This window comes from Phalangium opilio, unplaced genomic scaffold, assembly GCF_054372755.1.
Source record: "Phalangium opilio isolate 3A_F unplaced genomic scaffold, DU_Popi_V2 ptg000059l_1, whole genome shotgun sequence".
Lineage (NCBI taxonomy): Eukaryota > Metazoa > Arthropoda > Arachnida > Opiliones > Phalangiidae > Phalangium > Phalangium opilio.
Window position 1 is genome coordinate 1,529,715 of NW_028324176.1, and position 13,012 is coordinate 1,542,726.

A 13,012-nucleotide genomic window follows, 5' to 3' on the forward strand; every position below is an offset into this window, starting at 1 on the left:
GTATTATTTCTACATGACACACTTGTGGAAAATTATATTGATTTTATGTTTCGTTTTAGCCCTTCGATGTAGAAATTGATTATCGTAGACTTGACAGTTCTTGCGTTCATTCAATGAATGAACATAACGAAACTTGCACGCACCCCTTTTGGTTCACAGAGCACAACATGCTTTCGTATTTCCGCGAAGCCGAATACCAAATATCATTGACCGGAGTCCTCGAAGTCTTTCGTCCTCAGGCATGTTTGTTTTCTAATTTTTTATAACTGGTCAGCAGGTGGATGAATATGACTAGAGCTGTGTTCCACAATTTCACATTTCAAATAACAATGGGCAGAAGCTAACCATTTTTACATTTAAGATTTTTTAAATTTACTTTTTAGGTGTGGATTTTAATCAATCTTTTCCTCATCATGTTCAATTTCAAACTTTGGAATCTCTTGTTTGCATATGCCGGTCGATTCGTGCCCGGACTACGATTGGTTCCTCTTATCTTGGCTAAGAAATGCGACACTACCAAGAAGTTTATATTTGTGATCTATTTCGTCGGTTGTTTTATTTTGGTAGAAAACTTTAAGGCACATCTGTCAACGAAATTGACGGTACACATTGATCGCAACATAAATAACTTCGACGATATTTTGAAATATCCGGACTTGCGTATTCTCTTACATGATGATGTTGCCAGCTACGATTATGTTAAGGTACAAAGTGGCTTCAAGTTTAGTGCCATGTTAAATTCTGTGTTTCTTTGAAGTGAGGGTTGGGAGGTATCATAATTCCGGTTTTCCCCATTTTTTAATTTGGCAATAGTATAGCTTTAAGCTAGGTTCTCACTCGGTAGAAAACACGACGCAAACACGGCAGAAATTTGTTCGACGGAAATTTTCTTACGCTGAGCTCGACGGAATTGCTCTTCGGTCGGACAGAAATCGTGTTCTACTTTTTCCGTCGAGCGCGGCGTAAGGCTGGGGTATTGTCCAATGAGATTTCGAGCTACCTATGATGTACGGGCTGCCTGGGATGAACTTTGGTTTTTGTTTTTTGGAAATCTATGCGTAGTTTTTCTTCGGCCTTATAATGCCAGCCAAGAAAAACAAGAAACTCTCTGATTCAAGCGAAGGAATAAAATTTGGATGAAAACAAGGAAATAATTAGAGAGAAGTTTAGAAAATGTCCATATCTCTATAATTTAAGCCATAAGGAATACAAAGATAAAATTTTAAAAGAGAAGTGATGGAGATCTATTAGAGCGCTTTTTTAAAATATCGATCAAGTAAATAATGTGAAAAGTTTTATTATAATTAATCTAAAATCAATTATTGTTTATTTAACAAACAAAATTGAAGTTGTAAATGCTTAAAAACCTTTTATCGTCACTGAAAAATCCTCCATTTTCGTTTTTTCTCGCCACACTCTCTATCTCGCGACTTAGCGCCAATTTCGTGAAAACGCGAGAAAATCCTTCCCATTGATTACGTGACAAGATACCTTCCGTCAAGTGTGAACGGTCATAATTTCTACCGGCGGATTCATGATTTCCGTCGTGATTTTTCTGTCGAGTGAGAACCTAGCATTAGACGTAAAGGACCAACTCGTTTTCTGAGGCTCAGAAGGATGTATAGACCAAACCCATAAAACATTATCATGCCAACCTAGCTTATAATGGATTTGGAGAATGCAATGTTGAGTTAAAAAAATTCCATTAATAGGCCACCCGCCAGGATATCTTTAAAGAAAACAGAAGAAGATCGAAGCAATTCAAGACGGAGGGGAGCAATGATTTCATCTTCAACAAGGGAAACGCAGTTTTTATCAGCACTCTATCTCATCTGGAATATTTTTGTCTTCATGGTTACAAACAGAAAAAGGCGTTATACTACGGGAAAGACCCTTTCTTATCGATATTTTCAAGTGTTACAATGTCAAATAACGCATCTACTTTTATCAAAAACGTCATAAACATGAGGTAAAATATTCCACTCGTTATGAAGGAACAGGTATATCATAAGTTAGGCACTTAGGGCTCTATTTTGTCCAAAACTACATCGCGGGAAGCATAAACGGTAACTTTAAGTATTCGTTTTTGAACCAAAACGTAAAAAAGCATGCACTGCTATTCGACAGCGTCAAAATTAGGCACAATATAGATCCTTTCCAAAAGTAAGGGGTAAAAAGAGCCTCTTGTTTGACCACTTTATTTTCCTAAGAGCGGTCATCCAGTCTGTGGATCCAAAGACGTTAAATATGTAAAAGGATTTAAGTGGACTGGTAACTTTCAAGCCCCTAGCTAACCTCTTTGGATCCATATACCGGTTGTTCCATCTTATTCCTATAGAAAACAAACGATGCGGCGGAACTTCTTTTGAAACGAGTTCTTGAAAAGGGTTTTCAGGTGCAAAAGACAAATTTTATCCCACTTTTATTATACGCTTTTATAGCAAATACTGTTAATTGGCAAAAACGTTAAGCGGAAAGACTTTTGGTAACCAGAGCATGCTTTATGATTTTTACGTCCTGAGTTCTCCAACCTAAAGTGCTTCCTAAACCTGTGGTAGCAAAGATAAGCGCACTCAATGGTAAAGGTATTTATACATATACACATATACAAAAATATCTCGGTCAAGGGGGCGAAAGGGTGCCAGGTCATACGCGTTCTATAAATGCCCTATCCTCTTTGAAATCGACCGAACTTAAGACCATAGGTCCGGCGTTAGGTGAAAAATGGGGCGAAAGTAACTTAGGCGTGTCACGTACATTCTTTGAGGGCCACGTTAATGCTGTCTTTATGGGGCACGATTTCTTCCATTTCCCCAGGGTTCTTATAATCTATGGCCCTGCGAGTCCCGGAAACAATCAAGAGATCTACGCCTAAAACTTGTTACTTTACTTGCTGTTTCAAGTATTTTTTGCGTACTTATGACAAAAGCAATAATGTAGTTGGCTGAGTCGTGTTGAAATTCCGAGGCTACAATTTTTTTGTTATATGAAAAACCCATTTTATCACGGTTGGAAATTTGTTTAGATTTGGTTAGTTTTATAAATAGTGTTAGAATTACGTCCCTTTGTAAAAGACCAATAATTGGAGGTGCTAAAAATCTTTACGCTTAAAACAGTTTTCGAGTAGAATAAATAGTGACTCACCGACTCATTCACCGTACACGATGAAATGAACAAGAACATCACTGCCAGTTTCAAATGCATGGGATAAAAAATACGGAACCGGACATTTGGGCGCCGACCTTTAGCCGCCGGTCATTTAGGCACCGCCACTTAGGCGCCGCGACATTTAGGCTCCGCGACAATTTGGCGCCGCGACATTTAGGCTCCGCGACAATTTGGCGCCGCGACATTTAGGCTCCGCGACATTTAGGCTCCGCGACAATTTGGCACCGAGACATTTAGGCGCCGAGACAATTAGGCGCCGCGACATTGCCGTAAAATTTTCGTGAAAGATTTGAGATATTTAATAAAGGAACATGACAAGTACTTTTAGGCTTATATTCTTTTAATTCAACTGACATCAGAGTTCAACGATGTTGTTGTTTATCTTCATTGACTTCCCAAAATAATATGCCTTTTCCAAATTTTTTTTTATCTTCTTTGACTTCCCAGAATAATATGACTTTTCCAAATTATTGTTGTTTATCTTCATTGACTTCCTAAAATAATGTCTTTTCCAAAATATTGTTTTTTATCTTCATTGACTTTCCAAAATAATATGCATTTTCCAAATTATTGTTTATCTTCTTTGACTTCACAAAATAATATGCCTTTTCCAAATTATTGTTTATCTTTTTTGACTTCCCAAAATAATATGCCTTTTCCAAAATACTGTTGTTTATCTTCTTTGACTTCCCAGAATATTATGCCTTTTCCAAAATATTGCTGTTTATCTTCTTTGACTTCCCAAAAAAAATTTGCCTTTTCCTAAATATTGTTTTTATCTTTATTGACTTCCCAAAAAATTTGCCTTTTCCTAAATATTGTTTTTATCTTCATTAAATTCCCAAAATAATATGCCTTTTCCAAAATATTGTAGTTCATGTGCGTTGACTTCCAAAATAATATGGCTTTTCCAAAATATTTTTTCTGGTTATATTCATTGACTTCCCAACTTAGGTTAGGTTAGGTTATGTTTATTTTTATTATTTCAAGATTGTTTTGTGAAAACAAGTAAGGTTTCGTGCCCTTTAATGGGGATTGCGAACATAGTCATGCAGTGACGCACAGGGACAATACACGGGTTGCCAAATTGAGAAGTCTTTACGAATATTTAGAAGAAATAATGGAAATATTATTGGCACGTAAATGGCTCGACGCCTAAATGTCGCGGAGCCTAAGTGTCACGGTGCCGAAATGTCGCGGCGCCTAAATGTCGCGACGCCTAAATGTCACGGCGCCTTATTGTCTCGGCGCCTAAATAACCAGCGCCTAAGTGGCGGCGCCTAAATGTCACGGACCGTAAAAAATACTCCCAATTTTTCGTAAGATTTTCATCCCACACTTTAAAGGAAAAAAAAATATATAGAACTAGGGCTTTCATACAGCCGGGCTGCCAGATATCTAGTTGGGGATTGCTTTGCAAAAGCAGTCTATTTGGTTTTTCGTACTGAACGCATTGCAATTTTTAGTGTAAGGGATTCTCACTCACTATTTCCCAATGTAAGAATTTTACAACTCAAAACGTTTCAAAAAAAGAAACTCGCCGTCTCTAGTGTGGTTTCATAGTTCGTATTTCCAAAAATAGTTCCTTTTTCGCATTATATCAACGTTTTTCTCTTGGATCCCTGATATTGTTCTGTTAACCCTTGGCTAGCTGAGTTGTAGCCAAAGGGTCGATAGTAGAAACACTGTGTAAGTTACAGAGATAAGACTTCAAAAAAGACAAAATAGTGAACCGTTGCTTGTCCATTTTGGAAATAGATATTTAGCGTTTGTCTACTGTTACATATTTCCTACCTCATTAATGGACTGGTGCATTTTTTAAATGACTTGCCAACTGTATGTGATTGGCAAGAACTCGATGTTCATTGTCTGCTAAGTGAATATAGTGGAAAAACACAAAAAAGGTCAATATTTTGTTATAATCTTAAACAATTCTAACATTATCGACGCAAATTCGATTTTCCCACAAACCTTTATCGAACAAAACATTTAAAACTTTAATTATGTTATCCCCCTTAAATTAATCCCTCCTTTACATTTAATGTGCCAGCCCTTGCTGGAACCTAAACCAAGATTCTGTTGACAGACAGTAAAGTTTTATTCTATTCTATATATATATTTTTAAACCGATATAAGGACTCGGATTTTGTGGTTGAGATGACAGTCCGTTGATTTTTGAATGTAGTTCGGTTCTTTCGCTCGTCAATGTTACACGTGTGGATCAAATAAATGTCATTGTAAAGCGAGCTAGCGCAATATTGGAAGCGATTTCAATGAAACGCCAAGTCCTTTAGATTTTTTCAGCCTTTTTAGTAATGTATGTAATTCCGATTGCAGAATAATGCATTTTTGGGAAACTGGACATATGGTCCGAGCGAATTACCTTCTGAACCGACAACGGTGCTCGAGATATATGATTCAAAAAGGAAATATGGAATTTTCAAAGACGTCTTTCCATGATATCAGCGTCTTGTTTATAGTATTCGGGGCTTTGACCATGCTCTCCATTCTGGCCTTGATCGGTGAAATCTGGTACGCCTCGAAAAATTGAAGCTTGGAGCGACCTCTCAGAGAAATGGAACAGGATACGTATTTCGGTTAAATCTTGAAAATTGCTTTTCCTGTAAGTACATTCTATTCAAGTTTATTTTCTCCATCGAAGTTCAATTTTATACTTCTCAAAGACTGTAGTGTTGTCTCAAACGTCCCCTTCTTTCATTGATTCACTTGATTATGTGTGTAAATAAACTTAGAATTTTTTGCAGCAAGAATATCTATATATAGTTCACTCTCCCTTTGAGCAACAAAAAGATTAGAGCTCACACCTACATCTAACATTTTTCGTTGTACATTTGAATTCCCTAAATTTTATTAAGAGTGACTTTCCTCACAAAAATAATCACACAATTTTTTCAAAAACTTGTAACGTGTTTAAAACGTACCACGTTACATTTTTGGGTGTAGACAGTAAATATTGACTTAAGTGGAACAATAACAATTGTTTAAAGTTATTATTTCTGCATGCCACGATGTATAAATATTTTTTTTGCTCTTGACGCGAAAGTTCAAACCAACTCAAATAGTGCACGTTTGACATTGCCCTACATTAAAGGCTAGAAATGTATAGTAAAACGATGTTGCAGCGATTAAACAGTTTATGGGACTTTGTCAAACCTAAAGTCCTTATTCACACTTGAGGTTCGAAAACCTTCCAAATTTAATTGTAAACTGATAATCGTGAACCTAATTACAACTACTCTTTCCTTACTTTCTCTACGAACCAACTTGAAGGTTCTACTATTAAGAATATTGTCAACTGGGATTAGGATAGTCTTAAGTACACACGTTAGCTTCTTGCAACACCAAAGAAAATATATATATTCTGTAGACTTTTACTATCCCATAGAAGCTATTGGCCACAAATACCGAAACCACCCTAATCCAATGAGAATAATAAGAGCCTCTGCAGACAGTAATTATTAGAACGTCTTTAAGTGTGAGCTAGGACTGTCAAACTCGCTTAAAATTTCAACCTTAGAAGAAATTTCAAAACTAGTTGGACAAACCAGTTTTTAACCAATTCCCATGTAATTTTGAACATATCTTAAAATAATTGTCAAATTAATCAATAAAGAAATCCATTGGTTTTACTGTTTTTCCCAAGACCTATAAAGTTTTTCGAAGCTTAAATTAGACAATTAGCATATTCCCTTTGTTCCCGCTTGTGTCAATCATCAGAAAACAAAACGTGTTAACTCATCAATATTCCAACGTTACTACATAATAAAATATCCAGTTATTGTTCATATACGAACTTACTAAGCGTGTGTTTTAAGCGTAAATTTGCACCTATTGAAATTCCACTCGGTTAATCCACTGTTAAGTAACGTGTATTGGTTAATTATTGGTAAAGCTACACTTTAAAAAATTATGGTACCTAAATAGTGTTGTAGTGGTGAAAATGTTATTCGGCACTATTTGTACACCTTGACCGGTCATTGAAATGGTATGAAAATAGTGCCATATTTTATTAACAGCATTAGCTATAATGAATGGAATAAAAAAAGTATTCAAAAAACATCGTTCGATAAAAGGTGCTCAATGGATTAAACTAACCCCGTCGATTATACCAATAAATGGTGTTAAAATAACATGAAATTGGAGCTAATTTTTTAAAAACCATTTGCTCACAAATAAGGTGTAAAAAACTCCATTTAGAGGTGCGCAAATGATACCTATGTTAAATAAAATAACCCCTTCGCACACCACAATAAAAGGTGTTAAACTAATTTGGAACAGAAGCTAAATTCTTATATGCCATTTGATTAAATAAAAAGTGTAAAGAAGCCACCATTTATTCAATGAAATTTAAATAGTGCATCAAATAGTAACTAGAAATGGGATGAATTAGGCCTTGAAATAGGGAAAATAGGGGTTTGAATTGGTGTATATAAAGGCTCGAAATATGGGTAAATGTGGACTTGAAGTGGGGTAAACAATTATTAGAAATATGGTGATTAGGGCCGCTTTGAAATGGTGTAAACAATTATTAGAAATATGGTGATTAGGGCCGCTTTGAAATGGTGCAAATAGGAACTTTCAAAGGGATAAATAAAGGTTTGAACGGGAGGGAGGTAAATGTAGACTAAAAATGAGGTATATAAGAACTTGAAATGGGAGAAATAGGGACTTGAAATGGGAGAAATAGGAACTTGAAATGGGAGAAATAGGGACTTGAAATGGTGTTTTAATGGGTTTGTTTTACACCACAATCGTGCGGCTAATATAGAAAAATAAATATTTAACTAATTCACTTCATTTGGATTAGTAATGTGACGTGGCGTGATTTTGCCTAATTTTAACATCATTTAACTTAGTAGTAATATTAGAAGTCCAACAGACTGCCCAAAGAAGATGTTAAAAAGCACTATAAATGCGTAATAATTATTTAGTATTTGTAAATAGTATTTTTAAATTAAACATAAAAATGGTGTTAAAGTACACTTTAAATGGTGTAATAGTTGGTGTCGAAAAAAGCATACACGGTTTTTGAATGCACAGTATTTTTAGAGTGTAAGAACAGTAATAGTGCATTAATAAGAATGATCTACTATTTATCGGTAATTCAAGCGGTAAAAGGGATAGCGTTTTTAAAATTCTTATGCAGGTCTGCAATTGGATGTACTTAGTTAACTATTAAGACCTAAACACCAATTCTAGTTAACCAAAAATTCAAATTTTATTTTCAAATTGTTTAATTTTTAAACCTGAACGGTTATAGAACTGTTTAGGATTTTGAATCTAAAGCTACCTTCGCAAGGAAGCAGATAAGGTGAGGGAAGCTTAAAGCTGAATCTGAAACTGGTCTTAAAAGCTGGCTTATTTTTGTAGGAAACCAATTTTGAGTTTACGAAACCACTTTCATCTTCCCATCGGACCTTTTGCAAATGAGATGTTTTAAGAATCGGGTTTAATTAAAAACAAGAAATCGGTCAAAGTAAAATGCCGACGTTAAACAAGGAAGTTTTATTACTGTTATTATTGTAATGGAAATAATTTCTGCTAAAGAAAGAGAACAAGAAACCAAAAAGGTGCGATCGTGGGAACATCCCATATGGTGAACTTGACTATAGCATTCATTGTGATGGCTCAACACGAAAAGGTCATTTCGCGCCAAAAAAAAGAGATATCGCCTTTTCTTTCTTTTACCTTCTCTTTATTGGCTAGTGAAATTCACGTGAAATATCAAAATGAAATTGATTTTTGAGCTTGGTTTAAAAAGACCTGATTTGATCGTCTGCTTTTGAAATTAGGTTTCTGATTTGCACTCCTTTGCGAAGGTAGCTTGAGCGTTTATTGGGATTTTCTATAATTTGGAATCTGGGCTTTACTTGGAATTGTTTCGGATTTTAAATCAGAGCCATCATTAGAATTGTTTAATTTTTAATCTAAAAGTTGATGCCATCAATAATGTCGAAAGTATTTTTTTTTTTGCTTAGGGCAACAATTTCCGCGGAGATCGTCATGGTATTCACCCTAGACGGAAATAGATGGATTCGAACAACCCCTCCCAAGTTGTGGTGGGAACACAGCAAGGGGAATAAATGCTCTTATTAACTGAGACTCGACAGAACGATACGTAGGAAGCAGGCACAGTACAAAATTAGTGACTCGCCCACTCTGCTTGTCAACAAGATAATTTCCCCTCGTCCTTAGGTGAATTTCATGACGAACACCGCTGGAAAAGACGATGATTCGATTTATAGCAAATGTGTTTCATTGACGTTGTACATAGTTTATTTTGTTTTATCTGTAAGAGTTGGAACAAAAACATTTTTCATACACCTTGTATTTTGCAATTAATTAAATATTAAATGTCCATGTTTGTCAATATTTTTCGTTATTTAAACATATAAAATAAAAAGAAGAACAAGAAATTGTTTACTAAATTGGTCCTCCTAATTGCAACAGAAACACCGACTCATAAAACTTATTTAATTCATTTATTATTTTACCTAGATTTAAATATGCCACCTTGCGAAATCTAACCGACAAGTAGAAATGAAATGAGCCTACGAGAAATTGATTCCAGCAGCTAATTAATGGTGAGGACGATTGTTGACTTCATGTAGGGATGTTAACATAAAGTTTCATTTTCACCAAATTTGAAAATACCCCAGTAGCACGTGAAGTTCTAATGAGAGTTGGGATAGAGTCTCAGCAGTCATGCTAGAGACGTACAATCTTGATATTATATTAGAGGTCAAATCACTTTGTTCGCCAACAGCGTTTATCAGTGTGATTCTACAAATTTTTCTGAGCTCTAATTTTATGCGGTCTGCCGACACTCCTTTTGTTGGCCATTTTTTAAGGAATACATTTCAACAAACCGATCATTCGGCCAACTTCTCTTTTGATGGTCTTATCGATTAGTCGGTTGGCAGTCTGCCCGGGAGTAGGGAGAAAAGGGGGGTTCTAACTCGCGGTACAACCATGTTATTTCTCATAGGGAACCCTTTGGAACCCACACTATATATTTTCTATGGCTACGAGAATCTAATATAATCTCTCCGCGCGTTGAGTTTTTATGACGTAAAGAATGAATAACAATAGCACGACGCACATCTTAGACCTACCTTAAGTTCTTTTTTTTAAATATAACACTCCTACGTTAAAACCATTTGCATGGTTGCCAAATTGGCGTTAAATAATTATAAAAGATGTTTAATAAGCCTCTTCTATGATAACTTTGTTTATTCTTGCTTAATTATCTTCCATGATTTTAAAATCCTAGGGGTTACGTATATTTTATGATATTCCTACGAGATATTATTTTACCGTTATTTCATTGTTGTCAAATCTCATTTTTAACGAGTCAATCCTTTGAGATACTTCGAGGTACAAGATAAACACTGCTATTTTCCAAAATATCAGCCGATATTTCTAAAACAGCAGTTTTGAACAACGCCGCTGTTTTTTGGAATCGCGGCTGCTATTTCGAGAACTGCTCTTCTGGGAACTGATGATACGAGGTACACCGAGTTTCAAGATGGCTCAAAATTTTGGCAGAAAAACGTTTAGTTTCGTCCAGGAATATCTTTCTATGTGGACCAAAGTCAACCCTTTAACTTAAGCTAACTCATGGTTCCCCCTATTGTCAACTTCTCGAGCATTAAAGTAAATTATTTGATTTCATCCTTTCCTAACGTGACCCTTTATTGTGGAGTCTTTTCATCCATTGTTTTGTGAGTGATGCAAAGCAATAATCATATTTTTTAGCTGATGTGCAAAGCATTAAACATATTTTTAAGCTAATGTGCAAAGCATGAATCATATTTTTTTAGCTGATGTGCAAAGCTAAATACCGCAAAAGCAAAAACACCGTAAATGTGTGTGAAATTAATAATCCCTAACTTTGTCTATGAAGGGATTTCCACACTAAGCCTGTGGCTTGTTTACAGGTGGGTCCCTTTACAATGCATAGAGGGGTGGTGGCTAGCTCCTATGCCACAGCTTACCTACAGTGCCCTATACTAACTATTACCGTTAACCTCTGCAAGTTTTGATGGAAAGGAGAAACCGGGTTAGACCGCGGAGGAAAACTCCTTTTACCAAGCGGGGAGAGAACTTGCAAACTATACGCAGAAGGATTTGTTCCCAGATTTTCACCCAGTGCCACAGTCCGGGATCGAACCCGGGATCCTCTTGCTGCGAGGCGAAAGCGCTAACCGCTACGCCATCCCACCTAATTCTGACGAAAGTCGTGAACAGGCTATTTAACGATTTGACATGTAGAAAAATTAGAGTTCATCAGGGCCAGACTTCTTTCTCGGTTACTCTCCGTAAAATGGAAGTGAAAAGTTACTGAGTTACTTTCTCGTTTACTCTCCGCAAACTCTTGGCGAAAAGTAACTTGAAAGTAACTGGGTTACTTTCTCTGTTACTCTCCGTAAAGTGCAAGTGAAAAGTAACTTGAATGTATCGTCAAAATAAATTTGTAACATTCTTCAATGAAAAATGAATATATTTATTAAACAATGAAATTGTTACAAAAAGAATTTAAACACTTTTTCAATAGTGATATTTGTACTCTTTTAAAATATAACACTGACAAAATTTAAATTTTTAAATTTTGGAATTATACAAAAACAATGAATTTATTACAAAATTAATTTAGTTATATCTTTTTATACACTTTTTAAATAGTGATATTTGTACTCTTTTAAAATATTACACTGAATAAATTTTACGTTTTAAACTTTGGAATTATTTCGAAACTACTATCAGAGTCTGAATTTTCACTCTCACTTTAACTACCGATAAAATCACTTTCATTTTCTTCGTCCTCTTTGAGATTATCGTCTATATACAAGGAATAAAATTAGGAAAATATATTTAGGGAACTAAAAATTTCACCTTTGCCTTACACTCCGCAAACTCGAGGCGAAAAGTAACTAGAAGTAGCTGGGTCACTTTCTCTGTTACTCTCCGTAATGTGGAATTAACAAGTAACTTGAAAGTAATTGGGTTACTTTCTCTGTTACTCTCCGTAAAGTGGAAGTGATAAGTAGCTTGAATGTATCGTCAAAATGAATTTGTAACATTCTTCAATTAAAAATGAATATATTTATTAAACAATGAATTTGTTACAAAATGAATTTAGTAATATTTTTTATACACTTTTTAAATAGTGATATTTGTATTTTTTAAATTATTGCACTGACTAAATTTTACTTTTTAAATTATGGAATTATTTCCGAACTACTATCAGAGTCTGAATTTTCATTCTCACTTTCTTTACCATCGAAATCACTTTCATTTTCTTCGTTCTCTTTGAGATTATCGTCTATATACAAGGAATAAAATCAGGAAATTATATTTAGGAACTAATAATCTCACCCTTACCATTAGACTCTTCGATTGCAACTGACTCCTCACTAAAATCGTCTTCCTCCTCTTCTGCTTTTTTATCCTTCTCCCATTTTTAATTTTCTTCTTTGTCTCTTAAGTTTAGTAGTTTATCCTTTTTGGCATTTTTTTTGTTTATCCTCTTTGGTATTGTGCCTTTTCTGCTTTTCTACCATTTTTTTTACCTCTTGCACCTTTTTTCTTTTGTCCTCTTCAAAATTTTTTCTTTCTTCCTCTTTCTTTTGTATTCTTGAATTTTTTGTATTTTCTTCTCCTCTATCTTTCTTTTGTTCGACTTAAGCTTTGACTTTTCAATTACATGACTATTTGGAATTTCATTTTTTGTTTTTTGGAGGTTTCGGTTGAAGGTGTGGCTTTTCCTTGTTCTAGTGTGGTCGAGCAACTCTGTTCTCCCATACCTTCTTTAAAAATATGT

At 35.1% G+C, this 13,012-nt stretch overlaps 1 protein-coding gene across 1 annotated transcript; it reads left to right on the forward strand.

The window, feature by feature from the left end:
- The first annotated feature begins 283 nt into the window (after positions 1-283).
- Positions 284-2,048, forward strand: LOC149667280 (uncharacterized). Its single transcript, XM_089841403.1, has 2 exons — positions 284-704; positions 1,713-2,048. The coding sequence occupies exons 1-2, from the start codon at positions 414-416 to the stop codon at positions 1,971-1,973; spliced, it is 552 nt and encodes a 183-aa protein (XP_089697529.1). The 5' UTR covers positions 284-413; the 3' UTR covers positions 1,974-2,048.
- Positions 2,049-13,012: the final 10,964 nt, after the last annotated feature.

Bases quoted from the DNA above. Each gene is read 5' to 3' on its own strand.
- LOC149667280 (XM_089841403.1), top strand. From the start codon at position 414: ATGTTCAATTTCAAACTTTGGAATCTCTTGTTTGCATATGCCGGTCGA. The intron at 705-1,712 runs GTACAAAGTGGC...TTCCATTAATAG, and splicing joins CCAGCTACGATTATGTTAAG to GCCACCCGCCAGGATATCTT.